Here is a 22407-nt window from a genome sequence, read left to right as displayed (position 1 = left end):
TATTATGTTCACAGTACATTTGGGATGGGGAAATACATTAAATTAAGCAATAATAATACATTTAAATAGATGCGGTGTGTTTCACACTCATTAAATACTGCTTAAAATGTTTGTTTATGGGCGTTATTCGAGTCTATGTTTCTTGAGTCACGTGTGATGCATCCCATTTGCATATTTTATATTGATGTCTAGCTTCTCGCCCAACTGCCGAGCGGAGATATGGATAGTCTACTTTCTTTAAAAGAAGCAATAGTAATTTATTTAGATAGAAGTGGTGGATTGCGTAAACTCATTGAAGACTGTAATGTCTTTAAAGGTTTGTTTATAAAGTTTGGGAGCATTATTAGCGGTTTAAATGCATCTAGTAGTTTCCCTCAGTGGACAGGAGCTCGTGCACGTGATACATACAGTGTCCACATCCGTTTTCATGTGACGTTTTAGATTAATCATTATATTTTTTGTTATTATTATTATTATATCCATAACTGTTGAAAGGGGGGTAAATGTCTTTCAGGTGCGCAGCAGATGGGGGCCGTGTATCGGTTCAGTTTTGATGTAAGTCCCTCAGATATGCTTGAGCTCGACGCCCCACTGGGAGACTGTATACTACACGACCCTCTCAAAGCTGTTTCACTCTTTCAGTCAGTGAGTTGCACAAATAAAATATACAAAATACCCCAACTTATTAGTCAGTTACCTCACGTTTGCTTATCCAAAATGGCATAGCCATGCATTTTCTACCAGCTACAGTTTCCTGTTGGTGAAAAAAGAAACAATGTCATGTTTTGTATTGTGCTTAACAGACCACATTGATATTTACATTTAGAAACTACTCTGTATTTCAAACAAATGAAAATGCAGTGGTTATTTTTCAGGTTTGTTATCTGTCTATAAAAACTCTGTCACTTATTGAACACATAGAAACAGAAAGCCAGGTAAGGAACAGCTTAATTAAATTCATATTTCACTTATATTTGTTTGTTTATGTGTCCACTACTGGTCAAAAGTTTTTAATGTTTTTGAAATATTAAGCAGCAGCTGTTTTCAACATTGATATTATAAAAAAAAAATGTTTTGCAAATCAGCATAGAATGATTTCTGAAGGATCATGTGGCACTGAAGACTGGAGTAATGGCTGCTAATATTCAGCGTTGCCATCACAGGAATAAATAAAATATATTAAATAGAAAGCAGTTCTTTAAATTGTAATAAAATTTCACAATATAAAATTTTTTACAGTATTTTTGATCAAACAAATGCAGCCGTGGTGCGCATAAGAGACAAAAACATATATATATATTTTTTTAAACGTTTGACTGATAGTGTATGTTTGCGTACCGACTTGGATATTCTTGAAATTCACTAGATAATCATATAATAGAGCCATCAGTGTATCAAAATATAAAAAATATTAAAATAATATTTTTTTTCTTCTGTAGGTTAATGTTGTTTTAAAGCCAACTCACTTGCCACCTTTTCCTGACTATTGTTTGGATCTCTCTGAGTTTCCTCGTGGATATGGTCCAATGAGACCTTTAGCTTTGGAGGGCCTTGTAATTGCCATGACAAGTGTCACCAAATATACACAAGGGGCCAGATTTCTCTGCTCAGAAGAGACATGTCCTTGCTCAAGAGGTAGGTAACCTAATTAACTTTATGGGCATTATTTGTTATTTTTGTACTACACAATTTGTCAATTTGTCCAAAGGGTTTCATCATATCAGAGTTCATGCACCGGGTGCCACAGAGTCTGCCACAGTTAGAAGTGATTTTACCTGCTTTCTCTGCTCTTCACCGCTGAAAGAGGATGTGAAATCTCGTGTTTTAGGGGGTGAGACAACATAAATAAATAAAAAACATTAATGAAATATTATATAAAATATAAACTTGATACATGGGGGAAAAAATCTGTAAACTTTATAGTTGCAAAGACTACTATTCAGGTTTGTGATCAGTATGATTTAAAAAATAATATTTATACTTTTATTCAGCAACGACACATTATGCATTGATCAAATGTGAAAGTAAATATATTTATAATGTTATTTAATGTTACTTTAACTTAAGTTCAGCAGAAAACAGTTATTTTATATTTTTATTCAATTCACAGATAAACAGCTAGTTGAGCTCATGCATGTAAAAGCAGTGGATATTTTGGGAGTTCATGATGCTGCTTCCTTAAGATATCAGTCGGTCACCCTTTTCCTAAGAGGTAAATGCACTTTTTGTTTCCTATATTACCCCCTTTTACTTTCTCATGGTATTGCATATAAACTTTACCTTTAAACCACCCATTAGGAAATAATCCAGTTAGTTTGTTACTTGTCATGCCTGATTAACCTGGTTTTCATAAGGTTGAATCAAAGCTCTCAAATACATAAACTGCCAAAACACATCCTCTCGCAGTGTCTTTCAGTATTAGATTGGGTGTTCCTGTCTCCTTCAATAATATTTCTCAGTTAGCCAACTGGAGAGGCCACAGATTCCCTGGATGGTATTAGCATATTGTGTTGACCTAGTATTAGTCTGGAATTCAATACGCCAGGCTCTAGTTACTGAACATACATGTTAATAAATGTAAGGTACACTCATTAGTTGCTACAAGTCATAGTGGAATCATTGTTTAAAAGAGCCTGCGGTGTTTCTTTTGGCAGTCATGTAGGTGGTGAGCTTGTTTCTCAAAATAATAAGTGAAGACCAGCCCCCAACTGTGATTGTTTTGTTTCTCTTAACGTAATTAGATGAACTGTGCAACTCCATGAGAATCGGCCATCTGTACCGAGTTGTGGGGATTCCAGCTCATGTGCACCAGTGGCCCAATGTAACCTGGAGTGTTGAGGCTTGCAGCGTCCAACCATGGACCTCAAAATGTAAGGTCTTGTTTTGACTTTGATGCTGTAAAAACAGCCAGACAAATTCACAGCATGTCAAAGTAATTTGCTCCTGACTGCCGCTCACAGGCTCCCGTCTGGTTAGCAACAACTTCCAGAACCTGCAGGCAGCCTCGGCCTGTTCCCCGTGGAGGTTCGCTGCCATTGTAGCCAACTCATTTGGTTCCCCGGTGATCCCACCGGGACTCTACAACACATTAAAGTTGGGGCTACTTCTTAGCTTGGTGCAAACTGAAGATAATCCAGACTCGTCCAACCACCTGGATGTGCTTGCTCTCACCAGTGACAGTCTAATAATTGATAGGTACAGCTTTATCAAATGCACATGTCCATTTTGATAATGATCACCAAAATATGATGCATAGTATGTGTTTATTCGTTGACAGGTTGATGAGATATAGCCTGCCATTGGCCTCACGAGGCATTCATCATGCGCTGACAGGAGAGCTGTTGGCATCTCTATCTAGAGATGAACATGGAGCAGGTACCGCCAACATCCATGCAGGTTCAGCTTTGCTGGCATCTGGAGGAGTCTGTCTGCTGGGAGACCTCACATGCTACAAGAAAGACAAGATGGACATGCTTCAGTCTGGTGCCAATTAATTGTTTAACATTATTTCTATCACAGATGACAGCTAGATATGAAAGACAGTACATGCATTAAAGCACAGCAAACCTAAATACCTATTTTTCCTTCAGCTCTTGAAAGCAGAACTGTGTCTGTTTTCATTCCTGCCAAGAAGTATGGTGATGATATGGACCAGCAGCTCTCCTTCCCCATCCAGTGTAACTTTTGGGCCTTAGCTGATGCTGCTTCCCCCTCCAAGAGGACAGCCAGATGTGATAATGAGGTGCTGGGTTCTGTGGTGGGTTCATATCCAATCTTATTATAGTCAAATGGAGCTTTTCCTCAGGAAATGAGATGGGAATGATAATGTGGGAATTTTATAAGCATGCAGTACATACCAAAAGACTGGTTAGAAGGACTGCTGGAATGCTTCACAGAGGACCCCACCTTTTTCTGTATTTGGGAACAGGAACCAGAGACAATGCCATCTATTTTAGGAGAGTTCCTCATTGTGCTCATTTGTATCAGTTGCTGAACTGCACCCCCGGTTACTCCAAATTGTCTAAAAAATTACTTAGTTATTTTATAGTATTGCATCAGTAAATATTTAAAGTAGTCATGGTTTTACAGCATCTGCTTATTTTATAAATGCAGGAAATGGGCTCAGTTCCCATTCAACTTGCAGGGGCATTTGGACTCGTAGTCCAGTGTCGAGAAACAAGCGGCAATCATCCACTTCTGTCCATGACAGTGCATACCCTGAGACAGGCCATGTGCCCAAGAGAACCACTTTACCCAGCATGCATGCAGTTTACCACACAAGACTACAAAGAGGTCTGTCAATAATACACTACCGGTCAAAAGGATAGAAACCCCTTTAAATTGTAATAAAGGTGCATTCACATCATATCGTAATTACCATAATTACGAGATTTCAACTTGTAAAGCGCTCACGTCCTCGTTCAGATCGTAATTACAAACTACTAATTTGAGAGCTCCTACTTGTACCACATGACCGCTGCAGATTCATTTAACCACAGTGTTGCAATAGAAACACAATTCCCAGCTCAGAGTTGAAATTTATGCAATTATGCCATGAACTCAGCATAATATTTAATGTCTGTTTTTACTGTATTTTGTATCTTTGGTGAACATAAAAGGCTTCTTTTAAAAAAAATGAATTCTTAACTTTTGGCCTGTAGTGTACAGTATAACACACTGTATTTGGACTGCCGTTTCTTTTTCGGTTTACTAGTTTGAAATGTTAAAGATTTTAAGTAATGTACATTTAGACTTAGCTACTTGAAAATAGCCTGTTTTTCCACACTTGAATATCTTCTAGCTCTTGGCTCATGCAAGGGAGCTGAAGGTGGACATGAGCCCTGAGGCAGAAAGGATGATCCATGGCTATTACATGGCCAGTCGCAGGGTTCGCTCAGACTCAACACAGAGATCCTCTGTCTCTTCTGTCAAACTGCTGTAAGCACTACAAAATTAACAGTTTGCAGCAGCATTTGAACTGATTTTAAAAAAGAAAGCTACATTTGATAACTCTTCTGTACAAAGCCATATTAGACCACTAGATGGAGCAGTTATATTGCAAGTCTGCAAATTAAAGCAACACCAACTAAGAATTTTTACCTTAAAATAATGTTTTCAAAATCGTTTCAGTGGTTCATCAAGTCGTGACATGGTGAAATGCACTTATGCCACCGCTTTGCGGTCCTTTATCTGATATATCCACGCTATGTAAGATTGCCAGATCGGGTCGCGTTTCTGTAGTGGCGAATGAGACCTGAGAAAACTACAAATTTGACTTGCTTTACGGCAAGCGTTACAATTGCCGATAGCTGGACTCTGGAGTGTACTCGACAGTAGACTACAACTACACTTTCATACAATCATGCATCATATTCTACCTTGTCTGTGGCCATTGTTGATTCCAAAGCTGGTGCTGGATAAACAGAGCATGTGCGTGCACAGTAGGCTGCGGTAGGCTAAATTATTTACGACAGCAGTAATGGACAATTCCACTTCCAACCTGTAGGGCGACCGCAGAGGAAAAGTCACTTGTGTTGCTTTAAGCACTTCCCCATTTCCAACAGACTCAGCAAACGTGTAACATTTATGATAGTTTAATATTTAGAGATAGATTGAAGACATTTGTACACCAACAACTAGTTAAAAAAGGGATGGGGAATAAAGCATAATTAAAGAATCCAAACTGCTACTGTAAAACAAGCTGTCACAACATAAAAAGTAGATTTAAAAATTTAACCATTTCATACACAACTAATATTATTTACTGGTTCTGTTAGGATTTCTCTGGCCCAGGCTCATGCTAAACTCAGTCTGAGAAAGCAAGTTCTGGAGGAAGATGCAGTCATTGCAGTCCTGCTGTGCGAGAGTTCAGTCACCCTGAAACATGGTTAGTTTCCTCATTTTATGTCTTTCTAAAGTCTAAACAAATATACAAAAAAAAAAAACTTTGAAATCCAGTCATTCTAAAATAACATTCAGTAAAGAAACACAAAATCAGGAATGTTTTTAAGATAATTTATTTCAATATGTGCATTTGATCACAACCCATTCACATTTTTGCACTTCATTACTAGTTTAAAGTTAGGATCAAGCTCCTGTTACTGTGTGTGTTGAGTGTTTTGGAATGAGAGTTTGTCTTGGGAATGCAGGGGCCTCTGCGCTTGTTTTTCCACCCGATGCAGTGTTTCCCTGTGCTCTTCATGACCTGGACTCCTTGCACCAGCGGGACCGTACACTGGAAGAATCCCGCAAGCAGATCTTGAATTTTGTGCACACCTACGCAACCTGTATAGAGGAATGAAGCAAGGTATTACAAGTAGGAACTAAGCTTTAGTCTATTTTAAGTCAAGACATGTCCTCAGATAGTCACAGTTTCAGCACCCCAATCTGGTCTGACGGGTAAACGGCAGATATGTGAATTCATCATGACAAATGACATTAATATCAAACATAGAATTAATTGTATATAATTTACCAGTATGCAAGTAACCAGTCTTCATTCATCAGCACTTCTGTCACCCGTTTTCTAGTTTGTCCTTAGATCTGGTAGGGGAGGTAGAATAAAATCAATATTGTAGTATTCTAAAATGGTGTTCTGGGTAGTCAATTAAATTCTGCAGTTGCTTTATGCTTCAGATAGTCACAGTGTCAACAACCCAGTCTGGTCTGATGGGTAAACGGCGAAAATGTGATATCATCATGGTAAAAGACATTATCAAGTATAGAATGAATTGTATATAATTATTTACCAGTATACAAGTAACCGGTCTTCATTCATCTGCATTTTTCATGTCACCATTTTCTAGATTCAGTCCTTCGATCTGGTAGGGGAGGTAGAATAAAATCAATACTGTAGTATTCTCAAATGGGGTTCTGGGTAGTCAATTCAAGTCATGCTTCAGATAGTCACAGTGTCAACAACCCAGTCTGGTCTGATGGGTAAACGGCGAAAATGTGATATCATCATGGTAACAAGCAATTTTCAAAAACACACATTTTTCACTCCAAAAAGAAAAGGAAAAAATAACTTGCCAGTCTTCATATGATCTGAACTTCTCAGGTTACCCTTTCCTAGTGGAATCCTTGGACCTGGTGGGAGGATAAGTAAGATCAAATTTAATGCTGGTGAAATCTCAAACAGGCTACTGGCTAATCAACTCTAATGTTGCTTCAGATAGTCACAATATCAGCAATCCAATTTGGTCTGATGGGTAAACGGCAAAACGTGACTCATCATGGCAACACGCATTCCTCAAACATTCATTTCACAAAAGAAAAAGATTAAAGTGTCACATTTACAATGTACATCTAAAAAGAAAAGAAAATTAAGTTTCTCTTCGTCTGCACTTCTCGTCACCCTTTACCAGTAGCAATCCTTGAACTTAGTGAGGATAAGTGAAGGTGGCTATATGTTCTTACTCGCATACTAAACAGTCAATTGCTCTGCTGTTGCTTCAGACAGTCAGTTTCAGCACCCCAATGTGGCATGAAAAGTAAACTGCAAAAACGTGAAATCATTGCTTTTGGTTTAACCAATCCGACACGCTTTACATCCCAGTAATCTTGTCCACATCTTTTAGTTTAAAACAATCAATTTAGCAAAATCAGTTTCTTACCTTTGCAGTGGCCACTGGCTGCAGCCATCTTCATCTGCCTCTTCTGTGATTGAAAAAAAAAGGATAGATTTAACTTCTAATTCTTCTTAGTAAAAAAACATGACAAAAGCAGCAGAAAGTTATGAATATGATACTAATTACCCATGTTATTTCAGTTATAGATTTAGTGCCTCAAATAAGCAGCACTGAGGGAAGAGGAAAATGAAAAACTCAATTCCACCTCAAAAAGATGACTGATGATCTAGAGGTCAAAAGGCATTGTAACACAGCTTGAGAGTAGACCCTCACACACAAACACAAAGACCTAGGCAAGGCTAGCTCAACTCAAGGTCAGGACCTTCACCAAGACCACAGCACCTCCAAGTGAATCAAAGCCCTGATTACCCAATCCAGGTCATGTTAGACGATTCCCAAACCAGTCAGGCCACACAAGGGACAGCAGACCTATGCCGGACAGAGCACAGTCCTGCCGACAGCAGAGCAAATGGCAAAGGAGCAATTTATCACCAGATCTGGGACACGCTGCTGCCAAAATGATTTATAACAGTCCTCATGGGATACTTAAAACCTTTTCTAAGATAGGTCATGATTACAACAAGATTTGACAAAATCATGACACCATTACAATATTGATCATACGGTCCCTGAAGAAACGTAATACATCCAATCAAAACTTCTGTATTCACTTTGAGCTCAAGATAAACCCTTCAAACGAGGTCTAAAGCAAAGTAATTTGAGATCTCTTCTCCAAATCATTGCTCAAAAGCTCATGATTAAAAATATATATAATTAATTAAGTCATAACGTAAAAAAGGTAATGTCAATTTTGAATACTCGTCCAATTTAAGACATGAGAACTTAATAGTAAAAGCACACATTTGGGCTGATCGGTTTTGCAACAGGATGAGCAGGCTCATCACCATGAGGTCTTTTTTTTACAGTCTATGCTATGGATAAGACTCATTATGAGAAATCGCGCGAGTCGTGCCTGACGATCCTTGATAATGCTCGGGACTGATTCAGTTGCTCAAATCCTTCAAATTCCAGTTATTAATGATGCTTCTACGAAAACACGTAGCAAATTCGTATAATAAATCCGTATTTTTGCAACACGTGTGGGAACCAACCACGTGGCCAACCCAGGATGCAAAAATCTCTAAACGAGCTTATAATTTCATGAGCAGCACAAATCGCTGAAACAATACTTACACTTATGTTTGAATGCATCAGTATAAGTATTAATTGAAATACATTTACCTTATGTTATACTGTCTGCAACATGTAGAACGTGCGACCAGCTCAGTCCACTCTTGGGAAGAAAAGGATGTGACGCATGCGTACTTCGTGTTTTAAGTACTTCCTAGTAGGACCAGCACATGCGTGCTGATGTGCTAGCTAGACTGTGATGAAATAAAATCGTCTGAAACTGTTTAACTCTGGCATAGCTTACGTTTATGACACGTTTGTATTGATATCATTCCAAAACACAGTAAAGTTTGATAAAAAATTCTTTTGGAATTTGATTTCTTTAATGAAAGAAGCTTGCTTATTGAATCTAGCTACTCAAACCTAAAGTATAGCCTACACAGTAGCATACACACACACACACACGCACGCACGCACGCACACACACACACACACACACACACACACACACACACACACACACACACACACACACACACACACACACACACACACACACACACACAAAATAGGCTAGTAAGCTATAAAAAATGTATTACTATATATTATACCCTATTTAATAATATCCACAATTTAGATAAAAGTGATCCATTCAGTCAGCCATATAGGCTACTATTTAGATCAATAGTAATCGGGGCTATACACTTTTCTCTTTTGGGGGTTTAAAACGGTTTTACAGAGTTAACAATATTCATTGCTTCCCACAACTTTTCAGTAATTTGTCATCACTTTAAAGTTTTTTTTATTTATTTATGTTTCCTTGATTAATTTTACAGCATGCTGCCATCGCATGAGATAGCCTATACGCCTATTATAACTGTAGCCTAAATACAGTTTAAAATAATTAAATCTTTTGATAGGCTATTTAAAATGTTCAGTGCATGGTAAATACTGTTGGAACACATTATATTGCACATTGTGAATGATTTAGGAAAACATCGATAAGAATATTGATAAACTTGAGATCAGTGTAATTTTAGTTTAAGATTTTTTATTTATTATTCCACATACTATTCACGTGAAAAGAAGAAATGGGATGGTGATGCTATTGTTGCGATTCTGACAGACCACTTCACATGACGGATGTTAAGTTATTCACACATGCATTTAGTGCAAATGTTGTAACAGAAAGTGCATAGCCGAAAGCTCAAGCATGACAGCTCATATAACCCAACACACGGAATTTCAGACAAGTACAGAACTGCAAATACAGAAGTCTAGCAGAAACCCACAGTTAAAAAAACACAAAAGTTTAATATTTCAATCTTATTTACATATTTGAAATAATTAGGATATATTAATATGCACAATTATTCAGCTGTCTGTATGGCAACATAATGATAAAGATTTCTGTTCATTTGTAGCGTAAAACAAAAATGTACAGGCTGCAACTGGACAATTTATGCAACAAAATTACTAAAACAACAACATTTTTTTTAACCTTCATTTTTAAATCATTACTTCCAACAACCTTTTGTGCAAATAATCTAGGCTATGTTTGAGACGATGATGAAGATGCCCCTTGATTTTCATTCGAGTTACCCAGGAACTGGCCAGTGGCACCGATATACAATCTTGAACGCATTGGCCATTTCTGAAAGACAAAAACAATGAATACAAACACTTATTTTAAAACAGTTTCATAATATGAATTGCCACACGTAAAATGGATATTGGCAAGTAGGCTAGAATAAACCTCAATCTTAAAGTAACCTATTCAAAACTTGTATAGTGAATTAATGGAAATGTGAAAAATTTCTACTTTAAATGTCTATTTCATGGTAAAAATAGGCAAATAATTGGACAGCAGATCTTACTTTCACAGGATGCAAGTAGCCATCGCCTTTAAGTGAATTCAAAGCTTCAGTTTGTTTTGTGTTGTCCTCTTCCATCCCTTCCTCTTGTAAGGTTCTCGTTAAATGCGCTATGTATGTGGTTGCCAATATCAAGACGTCGAGTTTGGACAGTTTGGTGTCCGGTGGCACCGACGGTAATGTTCTCTGCAGCTCGAGGAACGCATGCCTGAGCGTCTGCACGCGACTCCTCTCGCGCGCTGCGTTGGCTGCTGCGGGTCTCCCTCTGCCACCGAGGCCACTAGACGGGACCACCCTGGCGTGGGACAGGGCCTCTGCGCGCCGGCTGTCCGCTGAGAGCGTGTCGGGACTGGGGCTCGAGTTGGGGCTTGGTGCGGGACTGTCATCCATAACTGTCACAGAACCAATGCCATCCATACGGATCGACTGTCTTCCAACCATTGAAATAACCCCTTAACCTGGTTAAAATAGTGGGCTACGTTAAAAATACACATTTAAATAGGTAAACGGGCACATTTATACAAATATTGAAGAATATGTCAAAAACACGTTTAAGCTCAGACACTCGTTAAAAACTTTTATGGGAACATTTGCCTCAAGTTAGCCCGCAAAAACTCATATCCAGTATGAGTCATTCAATGTCAAAGCTTATGAAGCAGTTATGATTTAGGCTACATTAAATCATATCAGAACATGCAGTTTTAATGCAACTCTTTAATTAGACTTGTAAAGGTGCATTTTCATGAGAACTTACTGAAATGTAATAATCATACCTGTATTATCGTTTCAAGTGCTGTCCTAAGGAAACACACATCAAGGCACGAAAACCTCCACAGCTCGGCAAAAGTACAGTTGTAAATTATTAGTCCCTTTCTCGTTGTACAAAAATGTACAGTCGTGGTGCTGCGCGTGAAAGGTCGTCTACGGATAGGCTGTATGTCCGCGCACACGCAGCGTCCTCACCTGAATGACTGTGTAAAGTCTCATGAGCCTCTAATTTATCGGGCAACACAAAGAGCTGACAAGTGTTTCACTCCGGTGTAATTAATCAAAAGCCACAAAAACTCTGGCAACTGGAGCCGTTCTCGCATCGGTCGGTAGGAGGTACAGTCCATTATCCGACGCCAGAGGCAGCCTTTTTCGGTTACTTTGTAAACCACTTTGTAATCCACAACTTCAGAAAATTATATAAAATATTGTTTATTTAAGAAATAAATAGGCTACTCGTATCCCCTTTATTGGCTTTGTTTGGTGCTAATTTATTTGGTTTGTTATACCCAAGTATTCAACAATATTGTAATTTTCAAGTTTGGCAAAAAGATCGGCAGTGCTCGCGACAATTTCATTAGCCTATAGGCCTACTTTAACATTTTAAAAAGGCATGTCGATATTATAATTTTAAGCCGCAGACATCAGCTTCATTTTCTGGGACAAAGCCAATAAATAAACTCTAAACACTGCAATCAACTGGCATACTTGAGGAAATTCTTGTGAGACTCCTAAATTAATCATTCTGTTTTCCGCAAACGGAGATGTGGGAGAATTAATGAATGGAATTATTCATAACATGTATATCTGAGACTGTTCTTAATAAACATTGTTTTCCTAAGGATGAAGCAGTATTGCCCGCAGGCCAATAATTATGAAGCAGAGCAAATGAGGTTAAGTAAGCTTCTCTGTCTAATTACTCTACATCTTTCAGAGGTTATACCCTGGTGTAGATATACAAATTTCCCAAATACGCAGAAATTACATTCGTGCATCGTACTCACCGCGTATTCTATAGGCCTATATGTCTAAACATTATTATAAAATCAGTTTTATTTCATATTCATTTACCGTTCCAGTCCAGAACGCAGTGTCCATGATGTTGATCATAAAATCTGCTATAATGTGTAAGTTGAAATAAATCCTCAGTCGAAAAAATAGTTAGCTATGAATCTAAAAGATACTATGATTAGGCTAGCTCCGAATGTAAAGTACATATTTAATTAATTTAATTTAAAGCAGGATGCAGTGAGATTTGGAGCATTCATTTGTTGAAATACTCCATATTTGATCAGAGAAATATTCTAAATATATCATTTTATAAAAAACAAAAAAACACAAAATGCTAAAAGTATTTAATAATGTAAATAACTAAAAGCATTATCAAACCTTAAAAATAGAAAATTAAACTATAGATGTAGTCTATAGTCTGCGATTTCACAGACACTTTCCAATGTCAAATAAAATCTCACTTTGAGATTTTGTTATTAAAATGACCTATTTCAACTAGGATTTATATTTAATGAAAATAACATTACTAATACATGTATATCCTTATCCTAAAGAATGATGTAAAAAACATGACGATATTAAAAATACTCAAACATTTTGCAAAGTAAATTTATTACAAACAAACACATACACAAATATTTAAGAAATATAATTGAAGATGCAAACTAGGCAGTGCAAAAGACTTGTCACGAGAGTGCATTATGGTGAACCTGCTCAGAAATTCACATTGTATGTAAGTTACAGAGCTGAAGACTCGCTGTATTGAAAGTATTTAGGAAAAGTCCTCACACAGACGACAAAGACTTTTTAAAAGCCAAAAGGACACTGATAAAGGGTTTTAAATCAGCAGTTTCAGATTTTCAGAGTCTGCCACTCCGCATTGGAATATTTAGCCCTCTTGACCTGTGAACATACCAGAACATTCATGAATTAAACTAAATAAAATGAAATGTCATGAATTACACTATTAAAACAATATTTAAACAATATTTGTGTTTATATTTTTTGTGTTAATAGTCAAAATAGTAAATAGTTAATATTACAAATAGCCAAGAACAATAACATCCTGGCACACACTGTCTAATATATGCATGCTTATATAAATTATCAGTAAAATCCTTCTGTTACTGGACCCCTACAATAACATAGAAAATTAGGGTTTTAAACAACTGTCATTCAGCATTATCATTCTTTTTACTCATACTCTTGCTTGTTAATTTTTTTTTCTTATAAGTACAAAAACATTCAGTTCATATTTATTGTAGCTACATTAACAAATCATTTCTGCATTTCAGAGGCCACACACTGATAAAGCAACTGATATGATAACCAATAGGATTAACATATTTAGAATGTGAGATATCAAAGGGGTATGATTTGTGCAGTAAAAGATGATGTCACATTACACAGCACAGAACTGTGGTTAACCTCAGGCCAGTTCTAAAGGAGAAAGCTGTTTATTTGCATGGGTGGGAAAAATAAGAGTCATACAACTTGACAAACAGCAGGCATTTATCCAGCATGTCTGAAGGCAACAAATGAGTAGTTGCATGCAACTTTACACCGATAGCTTTATCTAAGAATTTCTTCCCCTTTTTTAATAGAAGATAAGTCGTATTTGATTAAATAAAAATAAATAAATAAATAAATAAATAAATAGACGATGCACAAATTTCTGTTGTTCATACCTTCTTCCTCTGCTGTCTGCTTGAACTTGGTCTGCCCGAAATGTAACGCCGGGCTTCCCAAATTCTGACGGCTTTCTCAGAGAGCTACTGCGGTCATGGGCAAAGAGATGTTGGGGGCCCCTCTGAATATCAGCTAAAGCAAAACACGAGTTAGTCACACATTGTCACAGAAACTGACATAATGGATGTAAGGCTTACTCAACCACATGCTGATGATATACAATAGTGGAATGCAAATAAATTATGCCTTGCCCATTACTAGAAATGCATTATAGCAAAAAATAAATAATATTTTTTTACTGTAAATATCAGAGAACAATAATGACATTATCTGCAATTCAAATGCGATGATGGTGACATGTTAGGGCCCTATTTTATTTGTAATACAAATTATACAGTGTGTAAAGTCATATATTTAAATAATATAACATGTATTTTAATCCTCTATACAGTATATAATGCATTAATGTAAACACTCACTCACTCACTCACTCACTCACTCACTCACTCACTCACTCACTCACTCACTCACTCACTCACACACACACACACACACACACACACAATATTTATACTTGTAAGTGGATTTGTGATTTGTCCTCTGATGTCTTTTTCATCCTCTAGTTTCTTCTTTGCATCTTTTGAGGCTTTCCAGTTGATTAGAAACTGCCTAGACAGCTCATTTATTTGTTTTCCATCGAGGTCCTCTAAATATCAAGAAATAAATACAGTTTCTGTATAATTTTACTGACTAAATAATAATTTAAAATGCAAAGCACACCACCAATAAAAATAACTATTAAAATAGCTGTAATTAAAATGCTTAATAAATATCATTGAAATGTCATTAAAAGTGATAAATTAAATACATAAAATGATAATGATAAGAATAAAAAAAAAGACATAATAAAGGACAAACAATTTGAGCCATTCACTGATTCTTTTACAATAAATAATTACATTTTTAAATGACTCAATACTCGTCTTCACAAGATAGCTAATTCTCACCTAGAATTTTGCAGACAGTTATTAGTCTGTCCCTGTATTTAGGTTTGTGACACACAGGATTTCTACTCAGATCCAGTAGCCGCAGTTGAGACCATTGGCTGAACACTGTCTCTAACTCCTGAGAGCGTAAATAAAGGCATTACATTTTACTCTTAATCAGTGTAAAATAAAATCATTGGTAGACAAGAGTAAAATACATCTTTTCCAAATGTTCCAAATGAGATTTTGCATCCTGGAAGAATCCTGAACACTGAAAAGATTTTGACGATTTAAAAGAAGATCTGCATGGTTAAAAATGATCAGGGCGACAAAGAGGGCACAAGCCTAAAAAACAAATTAAACAAAAAATTTGGAGGGGCAAAAAGTATAAACAAAACATCAGCTTGTTTTAATAAATACTGTCACTCGGACTAACAAGTTCCCCTGGGCAGTAGTCCTCAAGCATGTTGCCTGCAGTGTATGTTTATCTAAGGACACATTAATCCAGGCTGGAAATATGAATACTCTCTGGACACGCTCTGATTGTTCATTGCCTTCCTGTCTCAACTAAAATGCTTCCACTTTTCAGTCCGCGTGCAATCAGCTCTAGCGGGACCCCAGCGAGCCGCGCGCTCTCAGGCTTTGATAAATGATCGTGTCAGGTCTGTCACTCTGAGGGCTTGGCTGGGAACTGCCCAGCGCCAAATTGCCCTCCCATGCGCGGGAGAGCTGAATGCACTCCTGACTGGGCTCTTTCCAGCCCCACACTGGGTTAATGATGGCCAGTTATGAACCTGTATTTGACCAGCGCTTCGATCCCTATCTGCACTGTCTGGCCGTGCGCCACTAACAGCCTCTGCAGTACCCATTTGTCACTCGGCTGACTGCCTGTCATAATCTATTTTAAAAATCCATAATGTTTCCTCTGGAATTGGACCAAACTGCGTAAGGCAGGAATTGATCCTTTGGGTGCTGTCGCCACTGAATCAATAGTGGCAAAGGGGTTGTATAAATTAAAGGAGATATCTGCTAAACATGAAAGCTTCCTCTGACACATGGATCACTATTATCGGTGGCAGTTGCTGAGAGAATTGTCTTTTGTGCTGTTGGACAAAGTTAGCGAGGTGCTTGACAAGGTTTCTTTACTCGTTACACTACGGCAGAGTTCCGAAAGTGTTCCTTCACCAATCTTTTAGTCACTGAATGTGTGATATATCGAAAGTTTGGAAAATCCCTTTTCCAGAAGAGGTTACTTTTCAGCTTTAGTTTCACTAAATGTTTGCCTCAAATGGTTTTTTAATACAAGGCTGAAGTTATACGGGGCACTGAGTGTATTTCAGAGGAAAATCAGTTCACTAAGGAAGGAGGAAAACTTGTGCTTGTTTAAATTGTCAGCAGAAGCTGTCCCTGGAGACCGGCCCGCTGATTTGTTGAATAATTCTGACCCTGTGCAAGGCTGGAGATTGCTGGAAGGATTTGTAGGATTAGGTTTTTGCACTACTCTCCCTCTATCCTTTCACACATCAGGAACATACAACTTTGTCATACTGTTCGTAACAGAACAAAAATGGCAAAATGTAACTTTTATTGTGCTTATAAAATTAACCATTGCTCATAAGTATCTTATTTTTGGAAAATCATATTTACCTGTATGTCCTGTAGCTGGTTATCAGCAGCAAAAAGATGGGCCAGTTTTCTGAGAGGGGCCAAGTCCCATATCTCATCAATGTTATTTTTGCAGATATTTAAAATGCACAGGGTTTCCTGAAAGAATATAATATAAATATAATTAGTAATGCACTTTAAATTTGAAACCAGTTCCACTTCTGGTGAATCAATGAAGATTTCACTGTTAGTAAAAGGAGAGCATTTAGGATTTTTTTTGCGGGGGAAAAATTGGGTGCACTTACACTTGCAATTTCATTAATTATCAAAATAAACAAAATTCTCAACTTTTCGGTTTGTTTTCCCATAGCCTGGGCGGTAAATACTCCCTGTTGATTTGTCAGACAAGGAGGCAGCCACAGAGACCTCTTTTACCCTCATCAAATTTTGCACAGAACTGCTTTGATACACATATTGGTCCTTGAGTTGTACACCTCTCTTCTGATTCTGACAGCAAACAAGATGCTTCAGGACACTGTGCTGTATCAGTCTAAATATAAGTGCACTAGATTGAAGATATCATTGAACAACCTAAGGCTGTTATTCACTGAGATGATTGTTAAAGAAACGAGTTACTCACAGATAGGCTAGAAATGGATCGCGGGTCAAAGACCAGCTTTTCTCCACTGGGTAGTTTCTGACCTTCCACATGCAGCTCCTTTAGGCTTTTCAGCTCCTCTAATCCCTCCACCACAGTGATGCTGTTTCCTCCCAAGAATCTCAAATACAGAAACATTTGTAGCCAACAACAAAATATTAATGTCATACTTCATTTCAATGCAAGCAGGAATGTGATGAGAAATAATAACTATGCTAAGTTGCACTATCATATACTTACAATTTGGAGAGATTATGCAGAGATGAGAGGTTCTCTATGCAAGAGATATTGTTATTTTGCATATATAAATGTGTAAGGTTTGAGGCAAATCCCAAATTGCAGATTTGTGATATTTGGTTGTCATAAAGGTAAAGGACTGTGAGGTTTCTGCAAATCGATAGATCATCCTATATGTTAAAGAGGAAAATAATCAATAAACATTAATAATATTGCCATTGAAAAGTTTGGGGTTGATAAGATTTTTTTTATGTTTTTGACAGGAGTCTCGTATGCTCACCAAGGTTGCATTTATCATACAGTAAAACTGTAATAGTGTAAAATTTAGGATAACTGTTTTCTATTTTAATATATATCTTCAAATGTAATTTATTCCTTTGATGTCATTAATTTCCCCAGTCTTCAATGTCACATGATCCTTCAGAAACCATTCTAATATGCTGATTTGGTGCTCAAGAAACATTTCTTATTATTATTAATTTTAAAAACAGTTGTGCAACTTAAGATTTTTGTGGAAACAATACATTTTCAGGATTCTTTGATGAACAGAAAGTTCAAAAGAACAGCATTTTAAATAGATTTTTTTTGTAACAATTTAAGTCTTTAATGTCACTTTTAATCAATTTAATTTATCTATGGTGAACAAAAGTATTAATTTCTTTGAAAAAAATCTCACTGACCCCAGACTTTTGAATGGTATAGTGCAATATTTAATTGAATGGAAACTAGAATTTGAACACATTTGAACTTGAAACTTACAATGTCCTCTATACTTTTGTTTGAAAAGTTGAGATGGGTCAGTTTCTTCAGATACTGCTGGAGAGATACACTTCTGCAGGTTTTTGAGTGATTGCTTGATTTTGCGATCAGATGCACTGTCAGGCGGACCATAATGACTCTGTGTGTAAAAATATTACAGGATAGATTTCTCTTTTGCAGCACAGCATGTCAAGGGAATAAGAAGATTTATGAGAGAGCCAAAAACACAATAAGCAATGCAAGAACATATGATCAAATAGAATTTAGAGTACTAGGGCTGTATTACTGGGGTTGTAAACTCAGAAAGCTATCCTATCTATTTAGTAACCATGGTAATTTTGCTTAAGAAATAGAACATTTTCAAATCTTAAAGGTAGAGTATAGGTAATTTTTGTTAATTTCGGTTAAACAAACCACTCAGAGTATAAAGCCACGGGTTTCGCTTCCAAATTATGGTAGTTATGTGAACTCAGCATAAGCTCATTGTTTTGGTTCAGGAGGAACTGTAAAATATGGCTGCTGTTTCAGTTGTGGTGCTCGGTGACCGACATGAAATGCGCTGATGACGTGTGATGTCTGCACTAGCAGGGTGCGCGAAGGTATGAAAATACATATGTTGACAGGCAGATAGGACATCGTACCATTGCAATCATACCGAATGCAATGATTGGATGAACATTTTATGGTCCTAAGCCTTCCACAGACAATATATACATATAAATATTTTGATCACTTAAGTTAGTGATTGCTATCGGGATGTGAAGAGACTTTCAACCAGCAAAACAAAAAATGTTTCTGGAACAAATCACCTAACCTGCCTTTAAGTGAGAAATGAAGATCAGAAGTTTCTTTAATACAGCCCCTAATCTCTAAATATTGTGTTTATATTGATTTTAAATTGGTTTTTGAAAGGAATAATTGATGTTGTGAGTGACCATTATTTCTTAATGTACTTTAGAGACAGCATAGTCAATTGACCCGCAAACCTTTGTCAAAATTACATATTATTTTTGAAAAGTGAGATTGAGGCCAAAGGTGAAATAGACATGTGACCTCAAATTATCATAAAGGGAGATCTGTTTTCCCAAGGAAAAACAAAATAACCCAATAGCCTTGAGATATGCATTGTCTGTTTGACACATCCTGCACATCTGCATTATATAAAAAACGTACCAAAAAGACTTACTTGGAAAGACCTTAAATTATATTTTATTCTGTATATGCTGATTCTTCTCTCTATATTGTCTTTTAGAACTCTCTATATTGTCAACCAGACAATGAACATTAGGACAGAAGTAAAGGGAATACATACATCAACACATGACAGCAGGTCGGTTTTACACTTGATCTCAGAGCAGCAGACTATGGGGAGTTGACATGGAGAGCCTCTTAAAATCAATAACTTTCTGTGGTTACCCTCCAGGGAACGGGATAAAGATGGCAGTTTGCCAATCTTTGTAATACACCGCAGTATATTTAACAATATATTGCAATACACATAAATGAGCATTCTTATTTCTAATAAACAATGACAAGCAACGTAGGCCACTGTTTGGCATGTAAACAGAAAAGGCACACGCGCGCTATAAAATAAGCAAGGCATCTTCTTACCTTAATATAAGTATAATACAAATGTTGTGCATTAACTGTCGTCAGGTATGAACACAAAGTGTTTCTGCTGTTGTAATGTCTTTCTGTTTTCCTCTTGTCTCGGCTTTGTTTAGGAAGCGAGCTGATGTTGCCATGGTGAAGCGACGCGAGCGCAAGATCACGCGGCAGAGATGATCAAAATGTTGCATGACATTCTCAACCGAAATGGAGAAAAGTTTACATTGTTTTAAATTCAATGTGGACTTTAGAACACGATGTTCACCGCTTGTACTGTTTCTCGCTATATGTGTGAAAGAATGTTTTATGATGTTGTTAAAAGTCATTTATTCTACTAAGAGCTTTAGTAATTAATAAGATGTTTAATTCAATTCAATTAGAATTAACTTCTATCATTAAAGGAATAACATAAATGAACGTCTGAGTCAGTCTAATAAATTAACACAAAAACATACCTGTGCCTGAGAAGGCAAAAATGAAGCCAAAAAAAAGGCCACTGCAGAGAAATTATTTTTATAAAGTGAAGGGAATAAGTGACACAACAATTTACCCTACATGTGTGCAGAGGATTAAAAGGAGAGAGACAATTGTTTGGGAAGAGAAAATAGGTTCAAACTAAAACCTGTGGCCAACCATTAGGCTTATTAGTGTGTAGACATTGACTTCCATATAAAAAATACTATGGAAGTTACTTACATTCTTCAAAATATCTTCTTTTGTGTTCAGCAGAAGAAAGAAATTCATACAGGTTTGGAAGTTGGAACAACTTGAGGGTGAGTAAATGATGACAGGATTTTCATTTTTGGGTGAACTATCCCTTTAAGCATTTACATGTTGAAATCAGAAACCATGTTTATCAGCGTCGGCTGGTAGACCGAATATTTCCCCTTTCTCTCTCATTCTATGCTCAAACTGCTGCCCCTTATAATGCATATCAGTGTGGTGGGCTCCGGTGGACAGAGGCACTGCAGTGACCCGTGTATTGTTAGGCTATACTGTGAAGGAATGTGCTTCCTGAGACTGAGTGACCTCTATTTAGCATGCAGAGTACTTGGCAGAAAGGAAATGTTGCTTTGGTTGGTCTAGGGACGTAGAGGGGGAGTTCTCCCCTTTTCAGACTCTCGTCTAGTGCATTAAACATGTTTCAGCTCTTTACTGCCATGCTTGTTGAGATTATTATTATAAGGTCCAAAGAAAACATCAGTACTACCAAATATCTTGAGGTCATAGGTCCCAAAGGCTAGTTTAACATTGGCCTTGTGATGCTGATTATTTGTGCTCATCGCTCGGATATATTCTCCTAATCACATATTTATCATAATTCTTATTATTTTAAAACATTTTCTTCGGGTTCAGCAAATAAAGTGGAATTCCAAGTAATTTAAGAAGACTTGCTAATGGAAAACATACCGTAAAATTAGTTAATGGATTTGGCTGATGTTCATTTGCTCATGGAAAACATAATATGCTTAGGCTTAGGTTATATACAGTACCTCATCTCATTTATTCTCTCAACTCTCCTTTCCTTAAAGTATTAAAAATGCTCATCTGGTGATGATTATTAGCATCATTTGTAATTACAATGGGTGAAATACAGAACTTACGAATGGTGATTTTTGATGAGTGCGATTTTAATTAATTAAATCCTCTATGGACTAAAAAAATTGGTCATCATTACAAGAGCAAAAACACACACTTTCAGGCCAAAATCCACAAATTGCACAGGGCATAATTGAACAGACTGTTGCTTTTTCTGGAACATAACAGTACATTTTAAAAATAGGGACAAAAACGTGCTTGAGGATGACGTCACCACTGTTGTCTCTAAGAAAACCACACAGGCGTTGAGTGTCTGCCGCGATAAAGAGCAGACACGCAGTGCTGAATAGACTCCACTGTATCGAGCTCCTGTTTCTGTGATGCATCAGTGACAGGCCACAGTGTAACACTCAGAATCCTGAAGGATTGTGTACAACGCAGAGACAACCTGCACAGGGTCGTCCTGACAGATGCGCTGTGGCCATGCCAAGCTGTGTTTATCTTTGGGCCGTTGAGTTTGTTATTCCATTATGTAATGCTATGACTGGCAAATATGAAAATGACCTCTTGCGGAGCACTGCGGTTTCTGTTAACATGTTAAATATAATGTTTTTAGGGTGTGTGAATGGAATACTGCTATTACAGATCCCGACACAAGCTGTGGGAAATGGGAATGGTGCGGTACCGTGTTACACACTGAACCCAGAGGAGAATACATTTCAAACGTCTGGTAACATGCGGCGCTAAGGAAAACTCATTTGTCTTGATCTATAGGACAGCTTTGACGATGAGCTGTGCGAGTTAGAATTTCAGACAAGACTTTATTTTTAAGACAAATTGAGCCGTTTACAGATACTAAAAATGACATTAAAGTAAGTTGAGTTAAGAAAAGATGAAGCAAAAACACAATG

The 22407-nt window shown here is 37.1% G+C and overlaps 3 protein-coding genes and 1 long non-coding RNA gene across 4 annotated transcripts; 1 reads left to right on the top strand and 3 right to left on the bottom strand.

The window, feature by feature from the left end:
• Window positions 1-218: 218 nt before the first annotated feature.
• On the top strand, window positions 219-6469 carry mcmdc2 (minichromosome maintenance domain containing 2). Its single transcript, XM_056248967.1, has 14 exons — window positions 219-316; window positions 515-645; window positions 876-935; window positions 1440-1635; window positions 1709-1831; window positions 2111-2212; window positions 2742-2870; window positions 2961-3195; window positions 3278-3483; window positions 3591-3757; window positions 4114-4293; window positions 4802-4938; window positions 5778-5887; window positions 6150-6469. The coding sequence occupies exons 1-14, from the start codon at window positions 220-222 to the stop codon at window positions 6299-6301; spliced, it is 2025 nt and encodes a 674-aa protein (XP_056104942.1). The 5' UTR covers window position 219; the 3' UTR covers window positions 6302-6469.
• LOC130083916 (uncharacterized) lies at window positions 6004-7025 on the bottom strand. Its single transcript, XR_008806881.1, has 3 exons — window positions 6750-7025; window positions 6476-6543; window positions 6004-6285 (listed from the first exon to the last, which is right to left on the bottom strand). It is a non-coding gene; the product is annotated as an uncharacterized LOC130083916 (long non-coding RNA).
• A 3145-nt stretch (window positions 7026-10170) lies between these two features.
• LOC130083787 (transcription factor 24-like) lies at window positions 10171-11767 on the bottom strand. Its single transcript, XM_056248792.1, has 3 exons — window positions 11410-11767; window positions 10640-11094; window positions 10171-10416 (listed from the first exon to the last, which is right to left on the bottom strand). Exons 2-3 carry the CDS (start codon window positions 11075-11077, stop codon window positions 10315-10317), a joined length of 540 nt encoding a protein of 179 aa, XP_056104767.1. The 5' UTR covers window positions 11078-11094; window positions 11410-11767; the 3' UTR covers window positions 10171-10314.
• Window positions 11768-13008: 1241 nt separating this feature from the next.
• ppp1r42 (protein phosphatase 1, regulatory subunit 42) lies at window positions 13009-20220 on the bottom strand. Its single transcript, XM_056248966.1, has 9 exons — window positions 19961-20220; window positions 18350-18488; window positions 17594-17760; window positions 17336-17474; window positions 16738-16854; window positions 15112-15229; window positions 14679-14810; window positions 14104-14236; window positions 13009-13318 (listed from the first exon to the last, which is right to left on the bottom strand). Exons 1-9 carry the CDS (start codon window positions 19990-19992, stop codon window positions 13276-13278), a joined length of 1020 nt encoding a protein of 339 aa, XP_056104941.1. The 5' UTR covers window positions 19993-20220; the 3' UTR covers window positions 13009-13275.
• Between the last annotated feature and the right edge of the window lie 2187 nt (window positions 20221-22407).

This window comes from Rhinichthys klamathensis, unplaced genomic scaffold, assembly GCF_029890125.1.
Source record: "Rhinichthys klamathensis goyatoka isolate OS25496 unplaced genomic scaffold, OSU_Roscu_1.1 h1tg000059l_1, whole genome shotgun sequence".
Lineage (NCBI taxonomy): Eukaryota > Metazoa > Chordata > Actinopteri > Cypriniformes > Leuciscidae > Rhinichthys > Rhinichthys klamathensis.
The sequence above is the reverse complement of the archived record's forward strand: the minus strand, read 5'-3'. Positions and strand labels throughout refer to the sequence as shown.

What these genes read in the sequence shown, in the direction of transcription:
- mcmdc2 (XM_056248967.1), top strand. Translation starts at nt 220, where the DNA reads ATGGATAGTCTACTTTCTTTAAAAGAAGCAATAGTAATTTATTTAGAT. An exon ending in GAAATCTCGTGTTTTAGGGG is followed by an intron (nt 1,832 to 2,110) that starts GTGAGACAACAT and finishes TTCAATTCACAG; the next exon opens with ATAAACAGCTAGTTGAGCTC. An exon ending in GTCTCTTCTGTCAAACTGCT is followed by an intron (nt 4,939 to 5,777) that starts GTAAGCACTACA and finishes TGGTTCTGTTAG; the next exon opens with GATTTCTCTGGCCCAGGCTC.
- LOC130083787 (XM_056248792.1), bottom strand. Translation starts at nt 11,077, where the DNA reads ATGGTTGGAAGACAGTCGATCCGTATGGATGGCATTGGTTCTGTGACA. An exon ending in GCTACTTGCATCCTGTGAAA is followed by an intron (nt 10,417 to 10,639) that starts GTAAGATCTGCT and finishes TTTGTCTTTCAG; the next exon opens with AAATGGCCAATGCGTTCAAG.
- ppp1r42 (XM_056248966.1), bottom strand. Translation starts at nt 19,992, where the DNA reads ATGCACAACATTTGTATTATACTTATATTAAG. An exon ending in TGTATTATACTTATATTAAG is followed by an intron (nt 18,489 to 19,960) that starts GTAAGAAGATGC and finishes TTTTACACACAG; the next exon opens with AGTCATTATGGTCCGCCTGA. An exon ending in GCAGACAGCAGAGGAAGAAG is followed by an intron (nt 13,319 to 14,103) that starts GTATGAACAACA and finishes GTATGTTCACAG; the next exon opens with GTCAAGAGGGCTAAATATTC.